Source organism: Aotus nancymaae, unplaced genomic scaffold, assembly GCF_030222135.1.
Source record: "Aotus nancymaae isolate 86718 unplaced genomic scaffold, 86718_ANA_hifiasm-v0.15.2.pri h1tg000059l, whole genome shotgun sequence".
NCBI classification, from domain to species: domain Eukaryota; kingdom Metazoa; phylum Chordata; class Mammalia; order Primates; family Aotidae; genus Aotus; species Aotus nancymaae.
This window is the reverse complement of record NW_026988473.1, coordinates 5581960-5603538: the sequence shown is the minus strand read 5'-3', so window position 1 is coordinate 5603538 and position 21579 is coordinate 5581960. Positions and strand designations below refer to the sequence as shown.

Below are 21579 nucleotides of genomic sequence, written 5' to 3'. Positions count from 1 at the left end.
CGGGAGCTGAGACTTTAAACCCAGGCTGTGTGGCTCAAACCCCCTGACACGAAGTCTCTCCTCCACCTCCTCGCCTCCCTGTAGACACCACTCAATAAGGCTGCGAAGCTCCGGGGGATTTCTGTGGACAGCAGGCTCACCTTGAGCCATCCCAAACAGGGTCTTGGATCTGAGCAATATTTCTGCCCCCAGCCCCTCACAGACACTCTTTGGATGTTGTGGGGGAAGCCAGCTGCAGCCGGTGAAGTTCAGAGCTGGATTGGGACTGGCACCGGGGTCACACAGCTGGGGTTGCATCCAAACTCCAACCCAGGATGTTGGGCTCCTCCTTTGCCCTGTAGTCACAGAGAAGAGACAAAGAGAAGACGGAGGCTGGGCATCGTGAGGGCGATAGGCTCCAGGGCTCCGTTCAGGGAAGGGTAGACTGAGCTGACCACCTCCCCGTGCCCTTCCTCTGGCCTCAGCCTCCCTGCAGCCAGGCTGGGTGCTGAGGAAGGGCTGACCCTTGCTCTTTCGGATTAGGCAGGGTCCACCCTCTCCACGGGGAGCCCCATTCGTGGCCTGGCCTCCTGCCCGAAGCCTGGCCTGATAGGAGGATCACTTTCCCCCAGTCCAAATTCCCCACCACACCAAGCATTGATTTGCAACTTGAGGGTGCAAACAGATTGAAGCGGGAAGATCCTCAAATAGCCCCTCATGCCCAACAGCTTCTGTGGAAGTGGGGCCTGCAGGCCATGAAGACCTTCAGCTCTAGCTCTGCCCCCAAGATGCTTCCACCCTGAGAGCTGGCCTTTCTGTCTGTCCTCCCCTGAGGGTTGGTGTGAAGGCTTCCAGCCATGTCCACAGGTCAGGGCACCCCTCTGAGGGTTCTCTGGGCAGGGCGTTCTTCCTGACTCTCCCTCTTTCTCTATTCTGTGCCACTCTCAGGCACACCCGGATTCCTGTCCAGTTCCCATGGCTATCCACCCAAGACCACTTGGTGCAGGTGGGCGTGCTGGCCTGCCACCTTCCTGGAAGCTGGGCCATCCTGCACAGAACCTTAGCCTTGGAGTAGGAACTCCTACTCCAAGAAGAACTGGGTTCAAATCCTGGCTGTACAGCATAGGCTGAGAGGCTGTTTGCAAGTCACTTACCTGCCCCAGGCCTCTTCAGCGGGCTGATGGTCCTGACTTCTGTGGTTAGGGGTCTGCGCCCACCGTGGCCCTCCTGCCTGAGCCCTACTGGGCTGGGTATGTACCCTGCTCCTCCTTCCAGCCTCAGGCTGTGGCCTCCCCAGCCCTACCCCTCCCAGGGCCCCAGCTCCCCTCCATTAGAGTGCATCCTTGAAGCAGCGGCTCTGGGGAGGGTCCTGTAGGTCAAGACTTGCCTTTAATCAAGGGTAGAGTCCGGAAAGGCTGCCTGCCTTCACCATTACTGCTTGCTGAGAAACCCTATTACCATTACCAAGGCTGGAAAAAAGTGTCTGGGAAGGAAGGAGCCCTCTAATGGGGGCTGCCCTGGCCTCGGGAGACACAGGGTGGAGGAGGAGAAGAGGCTCCAGCCCAGGAAATAGGTGCCCATCCTGTTTTCTTCCCCAAGGAGCTGCTGTCCTATGCTTCTTTGAAGTACCCTTGCCCAAGGCCTAGGGCCCACAGCTTGACCCCTTAAGCACAGGCCCTGGCTCCAGGCTCTGCTAGCCCCAGCACAGGCTGGAGGTTCCCCTGCCCCAGAGCTGACCTGCGCCCTTTCCTCCTCCCTCCCTGGTGTCCCCACAGCTTCCAGCCACTCAGGTCAAATTGGCATCTCCCCACCCATTTGCTTATATATCCAGCAACCTTTCGCTTCTAGACAAGGGGACTAAGGAACCTAGAGAGTACGTTCGGCCACTAGCAAGAGGCTGCTAGCAAGAGCTGGCCTTGAACTGCAGCCTGTGAGGGCAGGGGCCAATCTCTTGCATGGCTCTGTTTTCCCAAGGAGGTCTAGAGGCTCCCGGGCCTCAGAAAGTTGGAGGGTTGAAACCCTCCTAAGACGCTGTGTGACCTTGGGCAAGTTCCTTCCCCTCTCTAGGCCTCAAGTGGAGATCATAATCACACCCCACAGGGCTAGGGCTGAAAGCAAGGAAATTCACTAGGTTAGAGTTGATGGAGAACTTGGTGGGGTGTGGAGGAAGGCCAGGGCCAGGCAGGGCTCCTCGTGGGGGTCTTAACGCCTGGGGCAAAGGGGCCTGCAAGGCGGCTCCTTCTCCGCTGACCCCTCCCCCTCCCCCCGCCCCCCAGCCAGCTGCATCTCTTTCTGGGTTTCTAGGTGACTTGGCTGGCCCCTCTGGATGAGTTCTACTTTAAACTTGCTGCTGTTACTGCCTCTGTATTGGGGGGGCTCCCACAGGGGCCCCCAGGCAGGAACCCCCCCCACCCAGCCAAGCCCTGCGGGAGGGGCTGCAGCCCCCACCCATCCCATTGGTCATGCGCCTTCCCCGCTCCCATCCTTGGAACGCAGATTTCAGGGCACCTGCTGTGGGCCAGGCACTGCAGAGCCCCTCCTCAACCCTCCTGTCTGGGGACACCCACAAAGCTTCTGACCCCTCTGGGCAGACAACAGCGTTCCCCGCGTAGTTCTCAGCCATGAGGCCCACAGTCAGGCTCCAGTCATGGGGTCTGCGGCAACAAGAAGGGGGCTGTTCTAGGGCCCATTCTCAAAGACCGGGATGCTTGGGTCCTCAAAGGAGGTGGCAGGCGCCCGGCCTCCCAGGGCTAGGGACGGGGGAGGGGCGCCTGCCTGCGGGAGGCCCATTAGTCGGCTAAGTGCTCCCAGGGAGGGGGACCGCGCAGCAGAAGAGTGGGTGAGGCGAAGCCAGGGCAGAGAGGGGCGGGAGAAGCTTTTCCTGCTTTCAGCTAAGTGCGGCAGAAGCGGGTGGGCGGCAAGGCTCTGCGGGGACCCCCGGCCCAAGTCCAGCTTTCCACCGGCACCGCAGCCCCGTCGTTCAGAAACCTCAGTGGGCTGATCCCGGGCCGCCTTAAGCAGCGCCCTCTACACCCAGTCCCTCCAGTTGCTCCCCAACAGCCACTCCGGCCCCCAGCCCCTTTCTTTCGCCCCAGGCCCGAAGGATCAGGTCCTGCTAAGTCCCGCAGCAAAGCCCCTAACCCGTCCGCGTGCCCCTGCCCCAGTCCCCGCTCCGGCTGCAGTCGCCGCCCCGGCCGCCAGGGGGAGCCGACGCGGGGCGGGCGGGTCCGACGCGGTGGGAGGGGGCGGGACTCGGGAGGCCCCGCCCCGTCCCCGCCCCGCCCGGGCCCCGCCGAGGCTCTGGTCGGTCCGGGACAGACTGGCGGGCGGGCGGGCACTGACGCCGCGGGGCCGGAGCGGCCCGTGCGGTGGGACTAGCGGCGCCGTCGGTCCCCGTCAGGGCTCCGTGGGTCCTCGACCCGCCCCTGGCCTGGCCATGGCGGGCGCCCAGCCCGGCGTCCACGCGCTGCAGCTGGAGCCGCCCACCGTGGTGGAGACCCTGCGGCGCGGGAGTAAGTTCATCAAATGGGACGAGGTAAGCGCGCGGGCCCTGCTCCGCCCAGATCCCTGGACTCCTTCAGTCAAGCTCGACCAGACGCCGGGGACCCCCCACCCCAGCCTCGCCTGCCCATGGCGCCACCCCCATCCCAGCCTGGCGGCCCTCCGGAAACTTAAGTCCCCGATCGTCCCCGTAATAAAGACTTTGTTCCCCCAACCCCCAGTCCCTCAGCCCTGGAAAATTTGGCTCCACTCATTGGCGCAGATACTTTGAACCCCAATAAACCTCGTCCCCCAGTTTTCATTCGCCCTTCCCACCACTCCCTGCCAGACTAATTCTGGTACCCCGATCCTGGCCTGGCCCCCAGACCCTTGCCCAGCACTGGACCCCCGGCTGCAGGACCCTGATCCTCAGGCTGGCTCTGGGCATCCTCATTCCAGGTGTATGCCAGGGCGCCCCTACTCTTCCCGGTGCCCTGCCTGAACAGTCCTCGCCCATTCATCACTTTTCCCCCTGTTCTGGTTGGCACCCCTTTGCCCTGCTTCTGGATCCCAGCCCAGCTCCCTGCGCAGGTGGGAGCACCCAGTCACCCCCTAGTGGAGACTTTGCCCCCCAAGTTCCTCCACCCTGAGAACTTTGCTCCCCACTCCTTAGGCTTGGGACCTTGAACCCCAATACATCCTGGCCCCCCTTTGTCTGTTCTGCCGCTGGTGCTTCCCAAATGCCCGGGTCCCCACCTTTGGCTGCCCATCCCCATCCTGGGTCCCCTCCTCTGTCCCCTGAGCCCCTCCTTCCCCAGGGCCTCCACCCCGCCGGCCTGAGCTTCCTCACGGCTCCTTCCCAGTCAGGCTACAGGCCTGGAAGACTCTGGGCTCTTTTCCGGCTGGGTGGGGCCCCGGGGTAGGCGTGGGAGCTGGGGGGAGGAGACGGGGGCGTGGCCTGAAGTGGCAGGTGTGCTTGGAGGGGTGCCTGGGTGCCCCAGGGGCTGGGGGAGACCCCTCCCCCCAGGCTGGCCTGAAGGGAAAAGTTTCTTCTTTTCCTTCCACTGTGATAAACCCAAATAAGGAAGTGGGAACAGGGAGAGGGCCCTGGGGGTGGGGTAGGGGGTGCTGAAAGAGGCTTGGGGCAGGAGAGGAGGGGGCCTGGGCTGCCTTTAAGGGCAGACCCCTGGGGAGAGGCATGGGGAAACCCTAGGGGCAGTACCCACAGACTCCCCCTCCTCATACCATTTGGGGGCCTCAGCCCCAGGGTAGGGTTGGGAACCCTGAGAGGGAATGGGGCTGGGTGTCAGCACACTGAGGTGGGGAGGTCTGTGCATCCCCAAAGTTTTAGGGCCTCTTGTCCCTTCTGTTCCCAGGTCAATGCCCATCCTTTGTAAGCAAAGCCTGCCATGGGTGGGGCTGATGCAATCCCCATTCCCCAGAAGAGGAAACTGAGGTCTGGAAAGCAGAGACTTAGCCCAGGCCCCACAATGGGGTGTGGCTGAGGCCAGGAGCTGGGAACCTGGCAGAAGTCTTGGCTCCCTGCTTCCTGGGTCACAGGACGCTGGAACCATACTGTCTGCAAGCAAGTCCTGGCTCCGATGACCTCGGGCAGGCTACAAAGTGTCCCTGTAACTCAGTCTCCCCATCTGTTAAATGGGAGTGACAAGAGCACACCCCTCTTAGGCTCATTAGGAGGCCTGTGGGTGCACAGAGACGTTAGGTGCATGGGACTGTCCGTGGCGCGCAGTAGGGGCGTTGTGTGTATGTGGGACTTTGTACTGATAATGACAGTATTGCCCATCAGACACCGAGCAGCAGTTTGGGGGTGGCACCCAACATGAGGCGGGGTCCTTTCCTGGCTGGAAGAGCTTGGGATGGGAGGGTCCTACCTGTGGCCACTTGGCCACACTGGCCCTGGCTGAGTCTAAACCCTGGAGGACATCCCCTCTGGCTGCTGGTCCTGAGTCACACGGGTTGGCCCTGGGAGTGTGCCAGAGACTGGGCTCTTCTCAGAAAATGGGGCTGGCATGTACTTCCCTGCCCCCTGCCAGCTGCAGGGCTGTTTGAGGGAAGAAGAGCTCACTGCCCGGTCCTGAGAGCAGGGCGAGTCCCCTCTTGGGGGACTGTGCTTCTATAAGATGGGGAGGAGCGTTGAGGCTGTGGGGACCCCGGTAAGTGCGGTAAGATGGATAATGGACTTTGAGGCAGACCAAGGGGTCATTGTGGGGTCCCAAGGGACACAGAGGGCAGTGGGGTCAGACTCCTCACTTTCATTCCATAAACATTCTGTGAACTAGGGGGCAGTGACCTAGGGTGGCTGCCACTGTCGCAGAGCTCTCAGCACTTCTGGGGAAACTGAGCCCAGGATGGGGCCCGGGGAGCCCTTCTGGGGGTGGGTCAGATTTCATGGGTGGAAAAGGAAGGGCAGGGTGTCCTGGCGAAGGAAACATGAGACAAAGCCCTGGGAAGGGGCAGGTAGAATCCCAGGGCCAGAGGGAGGTGAGGCTGGGAAGAGGCGTTGGGGTTGGTGTGATGCTGGACCTTGGCTTTGTTCTGAGGCCACAGGTAGCCACGCAGGACCTATGACTGGACCAGGTTTTGCCTCAGCTCACAGGCAGGAACTCTGGGGTGCATGGTGGGGGGGCACAGGGGCCAAGCCGGCACCGCAGCCCTCACTCCCTGATTCCTGCTGCCCTGTGCTGTCCCCAGGAGACCTCCAGTCGGAACCTGGTCACCCTGCGTGTGGACCCCAATGGCTTCTTCTTGTACTGGACAGGCCCCAACATGGTGAGAATGAGTGCTGATGCAGCTGGCTCAAGGGTCCCTGTCCCAGACCACTGCCCTGCCCATGGGGGTGGGGCCCAGCTGCAGGCTGACCTCTCCCACGGCTGCCCAGACAGGAAGTACTCAGGCCAGGAGCTAAGGCTGGGGCTGTGGCCAGGGGCTGGCCACTCCCTGGCCTGGGTGGGGAGCTTGGAGGCTCCTGGCTGTGGACCTACAGCCTCTCATACCCAGCCTGGCATCTGGGTCCCCACAGGAGGTGGACACACTGGACATCAGTTCCATCAGGGACACACGGACGGGCCGGTACGCCCGCCTGCCCAAGGTGAGTGATGGAGCCCAGGACTGAAGAACACACTGAGGTTGTGAGGCCCGGGAACCCCTCCTCACCCTTGGCTCTCACCGACTCAGGACCCCAAGATCCGGGAAGTTCTGGGCTTTGGGGGTCCTGATGCCCGGCTGGAGGAGAAGCTGATGACGGTGGTGTCTGGGCCAGACCCCGTGAACACAGTGTTCTTGAACTTCATGGCCGTGCAGGACGACACAGCCAAGGTGGGCCAGCACGGAGAGATTGAGGGAGGAGTCACTGCCTTACTCTCTGAGGCGGCTGTCACGTACCGACACCTGCTGTGTCTAGGCTGCTCTGTGACCTACTGTGTCCCAGAGCCAGTTGTGGGCCTGGGTTGCAGCTGGGCAGCCCGTCTGTCCCCCACTCACTGCCTCACCGTGTATACTGGCCCCCTAGGTCTGGTCCGAGGAGCTGTTCAAGCTGGCTATGAACATCCTGGCTCAGAATGCCTCCCGGAACACCTTCCTGCGCAAAGCGTGAGCCCCAGGCCACCCGAAGGGGAGCTGGGGGGTTCATGTGGCTGTTTTCAGGGTGTGACCCCTTCACCTACCTCCCCAGATACACGAAACTGAAGCTGCAGGTGAACCAGGATGGTCGGATCCCCGTCAAGAAGTGAGCACCCCTTCCCCTAGCACCTTCCCCCTGCCCTGACCTTGGTGAACTTTGCCCCTCACTGACCCTGCACCCCCCCGACCCTGCACCCCCCCTGCCTGCATCAGCATCCTGAAGATGTTCTCAGCTGACAAGAAGCGAGTGGAGACTGCGCTGGAATCCTGTGGCCTCAACTTCAACCGGGTGTGTGGAGTGGGGGTAGGGGCAGGGTGGGCACCCACCCTTCCAGGGCTGGCCGCCCCTGGGTTCTCACCCCATACTCCTTGGCCCCCAGAGTGAGTCCATCCGACCCGATGAGTTTTCCTTGGAAATCTTTGAGCGGTTCCTGAACAAGCTGTGTCTGCGGCCAGACATTGACAAGATCCTGCTGGAGATGTGAGCAGGACCTGCCTCCCAGCCCCTGTGTCTGTGGCTTCTGCTTAGCGCGCCTCTAGCTCAGTGGGGAGACGGGGAGCTGGTGGGCTGGGTCCTGAAGCGCCAGGGCGGACCCGGGGAGGACCTGTCGATGTGCCCGTGCTCAAAGCCGCCATTTGTGCCCCTCAGTTACAGGCAGCTCTGGGCCGACCCTGTGGCAGAGCTGCTTTAATCAGCCCACTCTGTGATGGGAACCAAGGCTCAGGCGTGCCGTGAGATCTGGAAGCAAGGGGTGGTGGGCCGAGCACTTGGCAGCTCCCAAGCTCTGGCCATTGCCAGTGCCCACTGGTCTGCTGCCTTGACAACGCCAAGTAGTCAGGAGAGTGAAGGGAGAAACCGTGGCCCAGAGCGGGCTGTGACTCACCCAGAGTCCCACTCACTGGGTGCCAGATCCAGGGGCAAGCCTTCTGACTCCCTTGCCCAGGGCCAGGGCTTGTCGAGCGGATGGGAGCCCGGTGAGACTCCAGCCTGACCCGGCTTCCTGCCCCCTCCAGAGGTGCCAAGGGCAAGCCATACCTGACGCTGGAGCAGCTCATGGACTTCATCAACCAGAAGCAACGCGACCCGAGACTCAACGAAGTGCTGTACCCACCCCTGCGGCCCTCCCAAGCCCGGCTGCTCATTGAGAAGTATGAGCCCAACAAGCAGTTCCTAGAGCGAGGTGAGCTGGCCAGGGGGCAGGTGGGCGGGGCAGGCGGGGCCCGGCTGACTCTGCTGACCCCCTCCGACCCCAGACCAGATGTCCATGGAGGGCTTTAGCCGCTACCTGGGAGGCGAGGAGAACGGCATCCTGCCCCTGGAAGCCCTGGATCTGAGCGCGGACATGACCCAGCCGCTGAGTGCCTACTTCATCAACTCCTCGCATAACACGTATCTCACTGGTGAGCGGCGGCCGGGGTGGCGCCCGTGACCTCTGCCCTCTGGCACTTGCATGGCCCACTCCTGGGGCATAGTTCTTTTGCCTCATTTGCTCGTGAATTGGCCAGTGCTGGGGATGCAGGCAGGGAGCAGGCAGCCGGCCCTGGGCAGCGGGGCCTCTCTGTGGCAGCATGCCTCATGGTGGCTTCCCCAGGGAAGGGCTGAGGCCTGGAACGGCCTGTGTTAAGGCCTGGAGCAGAATACTGAGGTTTTTTTTTTCTCTTTTTGAGAACGAGTTTTGCTCTTGTTGCCCAAGCAGGAGTGCAATAGTGCGATCTCGGCTCACCGCAACCTCCGCCTCCCGGGTTCAAGGGATTCTCCTGCCTCAGCCTCCCAAGTAGCTGGGATTACAGGCATGTGCCACCACACCCAGCTAATTTTGTATTTTTAGTAGAGATGGGGTTTCTCCATGTGGGTCAGGCTGGTCCGAACCTCAGGTGATCCCCCTGCCTTGGCCTCCCAAAATGCTGGGATTACAGGTGTGAGCCCTTGCCATACCTAGCCTGCAAGGTGCTTTCAAGAGGCTGGAATGGGGATGGGTGCAGTGGCTCATGCCTGTAATCCCAGAACTTTGAGAGGCTAAGGCAGGCAGATCCCTTGAGCCCCAGTTTTGAGACCAGCCTGGGCAACACAGTATGACCCCATCTCTACAAATAATTTTTTAAAAATTAGCTGGGGGTGGGGGTGGTAGTGCATGCCTGTGGTTCCAGCTGCTTGAGAGGCTGAGGTGGGAGTATCCCTTGGTTCTGGGAAGGTTGAGGCAGCAGTGAGCTGTGATTGTGCCACTGCACTCCAGCCTGGGTGACAGAGTGAGACCTTTTCTCAAAAAAAAAAAGTAAAAAAAAAAAAGCAGAAAGGAAGCTGGGGAGGCAGGATGCAGAATGGGCCGGGGGTAGGTGCCTGGTAAGAGAGGGAGAGCAAGGCAGGGTGAGACCCAGGGCCCAGAGGCACTTGGATTCATCCTGAGTGGGAGGGAGGGGCTTTTGGGAGGCTGAAGCAGAAGATGTGACATGGCCTGATATGATATATTTTTAGAAAGATGATGCCAGGTGCTCTATAGAGATTGGATTGAGGCTGGGTGCAGTGGCTCATGCCTGTAATTCCAGCACTTTGAGAGGCTGAGGTGGGCGGATCACCTGAGGTCAGAAGTTCGAGACCAGCCTGGCCAACATGGTGAAACCCCATTTCTATTGAAAATACAAAAATTACCCAGGTGTGGTGGTGGGTGGGTGCCTGTAATCCCAGCTACTCAGGAGGCTGAGGCAGGAGAATCTCTTGAACCCAGGAGATGGAGGTTGCAGTGAGCCGAGATTGTGCCAGTATACTCCAGCCTGGGCGACAGCAAGACGCTGTCTCAAAAGAAATAAAAAAAGAAAGAGGCCGGGCACAGTGGCTGTAATCCCAGCACTTTGGGAGGCTGAGGCAGGTGAATCACCTGAGGTCGGGAGTTTGAGACCAGCATGACCAACATGGAAAAACCCCATCTCTACTAAAAATACAAAATTAGCTGGGCGTGGTGATGCATGCCTGTAATCCCAGTTACTCAGGAGGCTGAGGCAGGAGAATCCTTTGAACCTGGAAAGCGGAGGTTGCAGTCAGCCAAGATCACGCCATTGTACTCCAGCCTGGGCAACAAGAGCAAAACTCTGTCTCAAAAAAATAAAAAAATAAATAAAAGAGATTGGATTGGAGGCAGGGAGGCCTGGAGTATTCCACACAGGAGGTCCTGTGAGCTGTGCCAGGGCCGAGGTGGATGGAGGGAGTGAGGAGAGGGAGGGGTTGCTGGGACAGTGGGGAGCTACAGTGAGCCTCAGGATGACTCCCACAGCTCACACTGGTGGGATGGGCAGGTGGGTATGCATGTGAGCGAGGGAGAGTCCCCTGCGAACCCAGCATGGCCTGTTTTGGGTGGGGCCGGGTAGTGAGGAGCTGGGCTGGTGGGCAGCCTTGGTGATAGAGCCTCCCCCGCAGCGGGGCAGCTGGCTGGGACCTCGTCAGTGGAGATGTACCGCCAGGCCCTGCTCTGGGGCTGCCGCTGCGTTGAGCTGGATGTGTGGAAGGGGCGGCCGCCCGAGGAGGAGCCCTTCATCACCCATGGCTTCACCATGACCACGGAGGTGCCTCTGCGAGACGTGCTGGAGGCCATTGCCGAGACCGCCTTCAAGACCTCGCCCTACCCTGTCATCCTCTCCTTTGAGAACCATGTGGACTCGTGAGTGAGCCCCTGGCCGGGACTCCGGGACCCCGTGACCCCAGGGACAGCCCTCCCACCTCAGCGCTGTTGGACTGCTCCGGGACCTCCGACCCTGTGAACCGCCGCTGACATGTCCCGTAGACCCCAGCTTCCCCTGGGGCCCTCTGAACTCTGACCTTGGCTCCACAGGGCAAAGCAGCAGGCGAAGATGGCCGAGTACTGCCGCTCCATCTTTGGAGATGCATTGCTTATCGATCCTCTGGACAAGTACCCGGTATGGTGGCTTGGAGCCAGAGTGGGTGCGTGGGGGCCAGGGTGGGTGTTTCGGAGCCAGGGTGGGGGCGTGGGGGCCAGGATGGGGGCTCGGAGCCAGGGTGGGGGCATGGGGGCCAGGATGGGTGCTGCAGAGCCAGGGTGGGGGCTGTGGAGCCAGGGTGGGGGCACGGGGGCCAGGATGGGTGCTGCAGAGCCAGGGTGGGGGCTGCGGAGCCAGGGTGGGGGCACGGGGGCCAGGGTGGGGGCTGCGGAGCCAGGGTGGGGGCGTGGGGGCCAGGGTGGGGGCTGCAGAGCCAGGGTGGGGGCGTGGGGGCCAGGGTGGGGGCACGGAGGCCAGGGTGGGTGCTGCGGAGCCAGGGTGGGGGCGTGGGGGCCAGGGTGGGGGCTTGGGGGTCAGGGTGGGGGCTCGGGGGCCAGGGTGGGGTTGTGGGGGCCAGGGTGGGTGCTGCGGAGCCAGGGTGGGGTCACGGGGGCCAGGGTGGGGGCTCAGAGCCAGGGTGGGGGCGTGGGGGCCAGGGTGGGGGTTGCGGAGCCAGGGTGGGGGCGTGGGGACCAGGGTGGGGGCTCGGAGCCAGGGTGGGGGTGTGGGGGCCAGGGTGGGGGCTGCAGACCCAGTCCAAGGCCCTGACCCATCCATGCCTGCCCAGCTGGCCCCAGGCGTTCCCCTGCCCAGCCCCCAGGACCTGATGGGCCGAATCCTGGTGAAGAACAAGAAGCGGCACCAGCCTAGCACGGGTGGCCCAGACAGCGCTGGGCGCAAGCGGCCGCTGGAGCAGAGCAACTCGGCCCTAAGCGAGAGCTCTGCCGCCACCGAGCCCTCCTCCCCGCAGCTTGGTAGGCCCCAGCCTGGCCTGGGACCCTGACCCGACCCTAGCCTCTGGCCTTATGCTCCATACGTGGTGCCACTTCACCCCAGACCCCCAGCCCACCCTCCCACAGACCCACGGACCTGTCCCGCCTCTCTGCACCTGTCCCCACACCTGGCCTCTCCTACCACCTGTCTGCTGACCTCAGATGCATGCCTCACTGAGCTACACCCCCACTCCTGACCCCCAACCTCAGCCTCTCACCCCTCAGAGCCTCCCCACAACCCGGTGATGGCTCTGAAGGCTGACCTCTGACCTCGGTGAACCGCATCCCACACCTTGTGTGTGACCTCAGACCCCTAAGCCCCCATTGAGTCTACCTGCCCAGTTGGTTATCGTTTCAGCTGACCTCTGACCTCTCACCCCTGACTATTCACCTCACTATGCCCCCTCCTTGGACATGGCTCTGACCCCTGACCTATAACCCTGCTATGTCATCCCTTACCCCACTGTCAAGGCTGTGGTTCCCAACTTCCTGACTTCTCACCCCACTGAGCCACCCTACCTCCCAGCTGAATACCACCCTAGACCTTCACCTTTGACCTATGACCCCTCTCAACCCCTGCTCGGTTTGATACTGTCCGACCCCTGACCTCTTGGCCTCTCCGCCAGCCACACTGCCCTGGAGTACCCTGTGACTTCCCCACCGAGTCACCTCGGCATACACTGGGAACAACCCCTCCAGGCTTCCTGAGCAGACTTGGTCCTGACCCCGACCCTGTGGCCCTGTCCTCTGCAGGGTCTCCCAGCTCTGACAGCTGCCCAGGTCTGAGCAATGGGGAGGAGGGGGTGCTCGAGAAGCCCAGCCTGGAGCTTCGAAAATCTTTGGGCGAGGAGGGCCTGAACCGGGGCCCCTATGCTCTTGGACCTGCTGACCGTGAGGATGAGGAGGAAGACGAGGAAGAAGAGGAACAGACAGACCCCAAAAAGCCGACCACAGATGAGGTGAGGCCCACAGGGCGGGCAGGTGGGGAAGGCAGCATCTTTACCTCAGAAGCAGTTTATTACCTCCGCTGGGGCTGGGTCTGACCGTCAACAAGACTGACGTCACCCCTGCCTCCTGGGGCTCAGTGTGGGTGTGAGTGAAGGTGGGAGGAGGGGTCTATAGCATCAGGCATGTAAACAAGTATTCAGTTCTGCTGCTGGTGTGGCCCGGGAGGGGTGAGTTAGCATACAGAACTGGCAGGGGACGTGGAGCCTGCTGGGCAGGGAGGTGGGGCAGGCAGACCTCAGGAAGTGGGACAGCATGTGCAAAGGCCCTGTGGCAGGGCCAGGGGTGCAGGAGCGGGGAGCGTTGTCATGGGAAGCATTGAGGAGCTGTGAGGAGTGGTACAGAAAAACTCAGTCTGAGCCGGGTGTGGTGGCTCATACCTCTAAGCCCAGCTACTCGGGAGGCAGAGGCATAAGAATTGCTTGAACCTGGGAGGTGGAGGTTGCAGTGAGCTGAGATTGTGCCACTGCACTCCAGCCAGGGAGACTGTGTCTCAAAAAAACAAAACAAAACAAAATAGACATTGCTATAAAGACAATTACTGGGGCAATTAGTGAAATTTAAAGATGGACTACATATTAGATAATACACTAATGTTTTGTTTCCTGAATTGAATTATTGTACTGGAGTTATATAAGAGAATGTCCATACATGCTGAAGTATTTATGGGTAAAGGACATGATGTCTGCAATTTACTCCCAAGTGATTCAGCAAAAGTAATAATTGTAACACCTATATAGGCCAAGTGAGGTGGCTCACGCCTGTAATCCTAGCACTTTGGGAGGCCGAGGTGGGAGGCTTGTCTGAGGTTGGGAGTTCAAGACCAGCCTGGCCAACATGGTGAAACTCCATCTCTACTGAAAATACATAAATTAGCCTGTCAAGATGGTGGGCGCCTGTAGTCCCAGCTACTTGGGAGGCTGAGGCAGGAGAATCACTTGAGCCGGGGAGGAAGCGGAGGCTGCAGTGAGATTGCACCATTGCACTCCATTCTGAAAGACGAAAGAGCAAGACTCTGTCTCAAAAAAAAAAAAAAAAGTCAGCCTGGCTGTCATAAGAGGTCAGATCCGAGAGGATCCCAGAGGAAGGAGGGGTGTGGTGAGGGCTGCCCAGAAGTCACCGTTGGAAGGGCTGAGTTTGAGGATCCTGTGAGCCACCTGAGAGGAGGCGGCAAGGTGGGGACTGGAGACTGGGGCTGGGAATGGATGTAACTGAACCCCTGGGTGTGGGGGTGAGGGGCTCCAGCCTCTGAGGATCAGGGAGAAGAGGAGTGGCTGGGTGGTGTCCAGGGCGCGTCAGTGGGACCCCGGGGAGAAGAGTGTGGGCAGCCGCAGCGGTGCGTGTGTAGTGATGGGAAGAGGGTCAGCGCCTCCTTCGTGGGGGGCAGGGGAGGGACTGTCCCCTGTGGTGGGAGTGGCACTGCTGACCCTGGGTTGGGGCCCACAGGGCACAGCCAGCAGCGAGGTCAATGCCACCGAGGAGATGTCCACGCTTGTCAACTACATCGAGCCTGTCAAGTTCAAGTCCTTTGAAGCTGCTCGAAGTGAGTAGGGGTGGATGGCGGGTGTGGGAGCTTGCCCGACTCATCCCTGCCAGGCCTGATGCCCTCTCCTGGCTCACCCCGCAGAGAGGAACAAATGCTTCGAGATGTCATCCTTCGTGGAGACCAAGGCCATGGAGCAGCTGACCAAGAGCCCCATGGAGTTTGTGGAGTATCCTTTCAAGGCACCGTGGGCGGGCAGGCTAGGGTGGGGTGCTCGGAGTGTCCTGTCCCCGCGTGTGCCTCCTGCACAGGCTGCTGGTCCTCCTGTGGCCCTCCTGCACCCTGGCCTAGGGCTTGGGCAGATCCAGGCAGTCTCAGGGGGACGGCGAGGCTGAGAAACGGAGGGGCTGGATGTAAGGGGTCACAGGAGCACCTGGCTGAGGCTGGAGGTGGAGGCTGACGGCGTAGGCCCTGGCACCCGTGTGGCCCCTGACCACCAACCTCAGATACAACAAGCAGCAGCTCAGCCGCATCTACCCCAAGGGCACCCGCGTGGACTCCTCCAACTACATGCCCCAGCTCTTCTGGAATGTAGGGTGCCAGCTTGTTGCACTCAACTTCCAGACCCTGGGTGAGCCCTGGGCCCCCTCTGTCTTGACCCTGACCCTTGATCTTGCTGACTTCTGACCCACGATGCTGCTGGTCTTGCCTGAACGGACCTCTGACCCTGTCTAATCCCAGATTCCAGGCGAACCCAGCCCCCGACTCACCCCACCTCCTGCCCTTGGCTGACACCAGACCCCTCCCCTGTCTGATCTGCTCTGGATCCGGACCCCGATGCCATTTGAACCCACCCCTGACCCTGGGCCTTGGACGCCATCTGACCCCTGATGATCTCCCGTTCCCCAACATGGCACTGCCCTGCTTGACTTGCCCCTGCTGCCCCAGATGTGGCGATGCAGCTCAACGCGGGCGTGTTTGAGTACAACGGGCGCAGCGGGTACCTGCTCAAGCCGGAGTTCATGCGGCGGCCGGACAAGTCCTTCGATCCCTTCACCGAAGTCATCGTGGACGGCATCGTGGCCAACGCCTTGCGGGTCAAGGTGGGGCCTGGGAGGGCCGGGGGTGTCCTTGGGTCAAGACTCTCGCAGCGGCCTCACCCTCCCTGCCCTGCCTCCCAGGTGATCTCGGGGCAGTTCCTGTCCGACAGGAAGGTGGGCATCTACGTGGAGGTGGACATGTTCGGCCTCCCTGTTGACACACGGCGCAAGTACCGCACCCGGACCTCTCAGGGGAACTCCTTCAACCCCGTGTGGGATGAGGAGCCGTTTGCCTTCCCCAAGGTGAGCCTGGCGCCCTAGCCCGCCCGGGCACAGGCAGATCCAGCCCCGACTGCCCCGGCTCTCAGGTGGGAGAACAGGAACCAGGCAGGCTGTTGGTGACTGGGGATCAGAAAGTGGGGGGTGCCCGGGGTCTCCCAGGACCTGCCTGTCCCAGCGTCAGGCTCCCTGTCCTCCTCAGGGGAAGAGACGAGGGTGAGAAGGTGAGATGGGGGTGGGGGAGTGCCAGCTAGAGGTCTTGTGTCCCCTGCAAGGAGTGGACACAGCCTGCCCCATCTCCGAGGCAGGAGCTGAGGTCACAACCCCAAGCTCACGTCTGCTCTTCCACACCTCCCACAGCCCCGCGTGGACGCAGCCTCTGCTCCCAACCCGGGCGGTGTGTTCGCAGCCTCCTACTTATGGCTCACTCCGTTTCTAAACTGGCGATGACCAGAGCTGTCTGTAGGGCCCTAGGGGCCTGGGTGCCTGGCATCTTGCCACAGGGTCCTGATAGCTGCAGTCATCTATTAGGCCAGGCTGTGGAGCTGGGGTCAGCCCTCAGCTCAGTGGCGATGGTGACTGATGCTCAGGGGGTCAGCTCAGCTGAAGGTCTGCTCTGTTAGGCTTTGACGGCTGTGGTTAGCTGTGGCCCAGTGGCCACAGTGATCCAGGGTCAGCCCCGTGGCTCAGCTCCGGTCTGGCCCGCAGGTGGTGCTGCCCACGCTGGCTTCGCTTCGCATCGCAGCCTTTGAGGAGGGTGGCAAATTCGTGGGGCACCGGATCCTGCCTGTCTCTGCCATCCGCTCTGGTGAGGCCTTGGTGGGCTCTGGGCAGCACAGCGGGCAGTGGGTAGGGGCCCCGCTGGACCCAGCAACACAACGTTGCCCTCCTGCCCGCCCAGGGTACCACTACGTCTGCCTGCGGAACGAGGCCAACCAACCGCTGTGCCTGCCGGCCCTGCTCATCTACACCGAGGCCTCGGACTACATTCCTGACGACCACCAGGGTGAGCCAGGGGTTGGGGGCCAGACTGGCCAGGGAGGGTGAGGGACAAGGGTCACCCTCAGGGCCGGGGAGTGGCCGAGCTGGGTGGCCCCAACTGAGTGGTGAACAGACCCGAGGACAAGTTCCGAAATTCCTCATTGAGACCAGGGCTGGTGGGCAGGGTGTGGCTTGGGGGCTCCGTCTCTGAAACCCTGGCCTTCTGCCTCCCACTAGACTACGCGGAGGCCTTGATCAACCCCATTAAGCACGTCAGCCTGATGGACCAGAGGGCCCGCCAACTGGCTGCCCTCATTGGTGAGAATGAGGTGAGCTGGGTCAGGGCAGGGCCCAGGCTTGCTGTGACCCAGGGGGCTACTGGACATGACAGCTGTGGCCACGTGGCATGGGGGCTTCTGGTCTGTCTAGCTCAGTAAGCTTGGCAGCCCTGGAATTTTGAGGAGATGAAAACCACCCATTTGCATTCAGGAGCCCTTCAGGTCAGACCTGGGCTGGAATTCCTCCAGCTCCATGCAGGCTCCGCATAGGGGTACAGGGGACCCAGCCACTGCGTCAGGGCAGTGCGAAGCCACAGAAGCTGCTCAGACGTGGGGTCCTGGGAGCCATGAGGAGGGCAGTGGCCTCCGTGGGGAGGGGTCAGGCACAGAGGTTCACCTGCTCTTCCAGACCTAGTCCCCCGGGGCCTGCGGCAGGCGAGTAGGGAGAGATGACTGCAATTAGGGCTGCCCAGAGCTGTTAGCGGAGAGGCTGGCGCCCACTCTGCGGTCTCATCCTTTGTTGATTTAATCAGGAGCTGAGCAGCGAGGAAAATGAGCGACTGTAGGCAAGGGTGGAGGACACGGGCAGGGGAGGAGAGGAGGCTCGGGACTTGGTCAGGCCTTTCCAGAACGATCTAGGAGTTCCTGAGCATGGGCAGTGGCTGCCGTTATGTTATCTTCCCCACAGCCCATGTGGAGAAGGCGCTCAGAAAGGCATGATCTATACCGCTCCTCTGCAGGTGCCCAGACAGCCTCCTGTCACAAAGAAGCACAGCAGTTGGGCTAAGGGGGGCTGATGGGGGTGCTGGGGGCCCTAGGGGGTGGTGGAGGACAGAAGGGCCCAGAGGCAACAGCATTCTGGAAAGAGCATTCTCCTTTCTCCCCGTAGGCTCAGGCTGGCCACGAGACATGCCAGGACACCCAGTCTCAGCAGCTGGGGTCTCAGCTGTCCCCAAACCCCAGCCCTAGCCCACTGGATGCCTCCCCACGCCGGCCTCCTGGCCCTGCCACCTCCCCTACCAGTGCCTCTCTGAGCAGCCCAGGTAAGGAGCGGCCTGGCTAGGGGTGGGCCGAGGGGAGGCGCCCCACTGCCGTGTCCTCCAGCTCCTCACCGGGCCTCTGCTCCCCAGGGCAGCGTGACGATCTCATCGCCAGCATCCTCTCAGGTAGGGGGCGGGGTACCTGGAGGCAGGGGGGCACAGTGGCTGCCTTGCAGGTTGGCCTGCCCCACTCCTGTTCCCCGCCCACCTTTGCTTTGCCACTCCCAGAGGTGGCCCCTACCCCGCTGGACGAGCTCCAAGGACACAAGGCTCTGGTCAAGCTCCGGAGCCGGCAGGAGCGAGAGCTTCGGGAGCTGCGCAAGAAGCATCAGCGGAAGGTGGTCACCCTCACCCGCCGCCTGCTGGACGGCCTGGCTCAGGCACAGGCGGAGAGCAGGTGCCGGCCGCGGCCAGGTGCCCTGTGAGTGTCTGGCCTGGCTGGGTGCTGGGTGTGTTGGGTGTGCTGATGTGAACATGGGGGTCGCTGGGCATGGAGATGGCAAGAGCCGCGCTCCTCGACCCCCAGGGAGGAGGGTTCAGTGCAAGGACAGAGGAGGCTCCACACAAGGCCCCCAGCGTCCCCTGGGGAGTGACATCTCTTTTGAAGTCCTCCATGAGGAGCTTGTTGCCCAAATAGGCTCCCTTCACTTGGGTGGCGCTAATGGCCTCCTGGTTTGCATAACAGACCTGGCCACACAGGGTGGTGTCTGCCATCGCCTGCGGGATGAGCCCTCCCTCGCACCCTCCCCGTCCCAGTCCCATGTGGTGGACCCAAGCGTCACCCAGAGGGGTTCTCCTCGCAGAGGTGGGGCTGCTGACGAGGACTCAAAGGAGGGGGAGGACGAGGCGAAGCGCTATCAGGAGTTCCAGAACAGACAGGTGCAGAGCCTGCTGGAGCTGCGGGAGGCCCAGGTGGACGCAGAGGCCCAGCGGAGGCTGGAGCACCTGAAACAGGTGAGGGGCCCTCAGTGGCCAGGGAAAGCCTCCTGGATAGACCTGTCATCAGCCCAGCGTCACCCATCGGGTTCCCTGTGTCCACAGGCTCAGCAGCGGCTCAGGGAGGTCATCCTTGATGCAAACACAACTCAGTTCAAGAGGCTGAAGGAGACGAACGAGAGGTGAAGGGCGAGGCTGGTCTATGGGGGGCTCTGGGCGCCAGGAGGAGGGCAGAGTCTGTGCTTCTGCGGCTGACCGCTCCTCTTCCCCTGCCGGCTTCTCCAGGGAGAAGAAGGAGCTGCAGAAGATCCTGGACAGAAAGCGCCACAACAGCATCTCGGAGGCCAAGACGAGGGACAAGCATAAGAAGGAGGTGTAAGGGCACCTGGGCCGGGGGCCGTGTGGGCACTGGGGAGGCAGGGTGGGTGCCTGGGCCGTCTGCGTACTAGGGGGACAAGGCGGGTACCTGGGCCATCTGGGTACTGGGGAGGCAGAGCGGGTGTCTGGGCTGTCTGGGTACTAGGGAGGCAGGGTGGGTGCCTGGGGCATTTGCGTATTTGGGGGGGCAGGGCGGGCGCCTGGGCGCCGAGCCATCCTGCGTTGCTCCTGTGCAGGGAACTGACAGAGATTAATCGTCGGCACATCACTGAGTCTGTCAACTCCATCCGTCGGGTGAGTCAGGCTCCCAGCCCACCCTACCCCACCTCCCTTCCTTCACTCATCAGACACTGGTCTCAGTGCCTGGTCTGGTGCCGTGTTGCCCTCAAGGTTCTTCTAGAACCTTTCCCGAATGCCCAACAGCCCAAGGGTGCCCACATTATATCCAGAGCCAGCTGTCTGCATCAGGTGTCCTCGGGCCCGGTCCTCTCACAGCCCTGTTACACCACCCTGGGAGCCTTTGGTCACCTGACTTCTTTTTATTTTTCTTTGAGACAGAGTCTCGGTATGTCACCCAGGCTGGAGCGCAGTGGTGTGATCTCAGCTCACTGCAACCTCCGCCTTCTGGGTTCAAGCGATTGTGCCTCACCCTCCCGAGTAGCTGGGATTACAGGCATGTGCCACCACGCCCGGCTAATTTTTGTATTTTTAGTAGAGACGGGATTTCACCATGTTGGTCAGGCTGGTCTCTAACTCCTGACCTCAGGAAATCCGCCTGCCTCAGCCTCCCAAAGTGCTGGGATTACAGGCGTGAGGCCACTGTGCCTGGCCTCACCCACCTGGCTTCTATACCCAGCCAAAGCCCCGAGGCCCGAGCCCCTCCCTCAGGGCCCCTCAGCTGAGCCCTTGCCCACCCCTGTAGCTGGAGGAGGCCCAGAAGCAGCGGCACGACCGTCTTGTGGCGGGGCAGCAGCAGGTCCTGCAACAGCTGGCAGAAGAGGAGCCCAAGGTGAGGCCACAGGCGGGCAGGCAGGCGGGGTGCAGGGCAGGCAGGCGGGGTGCAGGGCAGCCAGGCCTCCCTGTGATCATCCTTCTCCCACAGCTGCTGGCCCAGCTGGCCCAGGAGTGTCAGGAGCAGCGGGCGAGGCTGCCCCAGGAGATCCGCCGGAGCCTGCTGGGCGAGACGCCAGAGGGGCTGGGGGACAGGCCTCTGGTGGCCTATGCCAGCAATGGTCATGCACCCGGGAGCAGCGGGCACCTGTCGGGTGCTGACTCGGAGAGCCAGGAGGAGAACACGCAGCTCTGAACTGGCTGAGCACGAGGTGGCCACAGGGCCAGGGTGGGCACTGGGTGGAGGGCAGGAGGCAACGACACTAAGCCTTTTTTTTTTTTTTTTAACTTTTTATCTCTAGAATTTTATTTTTTTAAACCCAGGGCAAGTACCTCAGCTAACTCCCTTCATCCTCCTGGGGCCCCTCCTTCCTGCCCTAAGCTCTCGGTCGGGGCTCTGCTCAGGGCCTTGCTCCCGTGACACCCACATCCTTGAGCTTGCAGCGTCTCCTTCCCTTCCCGGGAGAGCTGGCTAGAGACGCGGGGCTCCGGGAAGTAGGAGTCACATTTTTTCTCTACTCTTTGGGAATTTTTTTACATGAATAAAAGTGGATTTCAGGGACCCTGTGTGCAGTGTGCTTTGGGGTGAGAGGACTCAGGGCCCTAAGTTTCCTCATCTGTGAAATGGGGTTCGGGCCTTTGGTGGGGTTGAGGTCATCCCTCCAGCAAAGGGCTGCTGGTTGAACCTGAGCCTGTCCTGCCGAGCCTGCCGAACGTCTGTGGGCTTCCTCTGCCTGTGCTCTCTGCCTCCAGGCCACTGTTCCTGTTCCCCCTCCCCATGACTTTCTGCCCTCCAAGGCTCTCCCTGTTCTCTCTTCGTTGAGGCTCAGGCCTCTGCTTCAGGAAGCCTTCCCTGCCCCCTTTCCTGTGGCCTGATATGACCCAAACGCCTAGCATCTTCCGCCCCGGCTGCTTTGGGCCCCCGACAGGCAGTTGACTCTATCGGGTGATAGATCAGCCGGGGTGGAGCAGGACAGAGAACCTGCCCCACACTAGGGGGCCCAGGGCCTTCAGAGAGAGGTGGGCAGTAGGCCTGCCTGTGACGCTGGGGGAAGGGAAGCGGACAGTCAGACACGCAGGGGCTGGGCCACCTGGCATCCCCTCATCCCTGTGAGGGAGATGTTGTGCCTGTTTTACAGATGAGGAGATTGAGGCCCGGAGCCATCTCTTGTGTGCCAGGCCACAGCTCAG

The 21579-nt window shown here is 61.6% G+C and overlaps 1 protein-coding gene across 2 annotated transcripts; it reads left to right on the top strand.

The window, feature by feature from the left end:
• The first annotated feature begins 3295 nt into the window (after positions 1 to 3295).
• On the top strand, positions 3296 to 20950 carry PLCB3 (phospholipase C beta 3). 2 transcript variants are annotated; one of them, XM_012463095.3, is made up of 31 exons: positions 3296 to 3514; positions 6172 to 6249; positions 6500 to 6568; positions 6655 to 6795; positions 6989 to 7068; positions 7151 to 7204; positions 7312 to 7387; positions 7479 to 7579; positions 8113 to 8279; positions 8353 to 8499; positions 10508 to 10748; positions 10920 to 11004; positions 11654 to 11840; positions 12612 to 12817; positions 14310 to 14406; positions 14491 to 14575; positions 14853 to 14977; positions 15295 to 15449; positions 15528 to 15689; positions 16374 to 16473; positions 16567 to 16671; positions 16884 to 16975; positions 17814 to 17967; positions 18055 to 18090; positions 18193 to 18385; positions 18768 to 18918; positions 19006 to 19082; positions 19186 to 19275; positions 19515 to 19572; positions 20201 to 20287; positions 20381 to 20950. In XM_012463095.3, exons 1-31 carry the CDS (start codon positions 3416 to 3418, stop codon positions 20582 to 20584), a joined length of 3702 nt encoding a protein of 1233 aa, XP_012318518.1. In that variant the 5' UTR covers positions 3296 to 3415; the 3' UTR covers positions 20585 to 20950. The 2 variants fall into 2 exon arrangements, with proteins under 2 accessions (XP_012318518.1, XP_012318519.1); XM_012463096.3 differs by having other exon boundaries at positions 3416 to 3514; positions 18193 to 18361.
• The last annotated feature ends 629 nt before the right edge of the window (positions 20951 to 21579 follow it).

Bases quoted from the DNA above. Each gene is read 5' to 3' on its own strand.
- PLCB3 (XM_012463095.3), top strand. From the start codon at position 3,416: ATGGCGGGCGCCCAGCCCGGCGTCCACGCGCTGCAGCTGGAGCCGCCC. The intron at 8,500-10,507 runs GTGAGCGGCGGC...CCTCCCCCGCAG, and splicing joins GCATAACACGTATCTCACTG to CGGGGCAGCTGGCTGGGACC. The intron at 16,976-17,813 runs GTGAGCTGGGTC...TTCTCCCCGTAG, and splicing joins CCCTCATTGGTGAGAATGAG to GCTCAGGCTGGCCACGAGAC.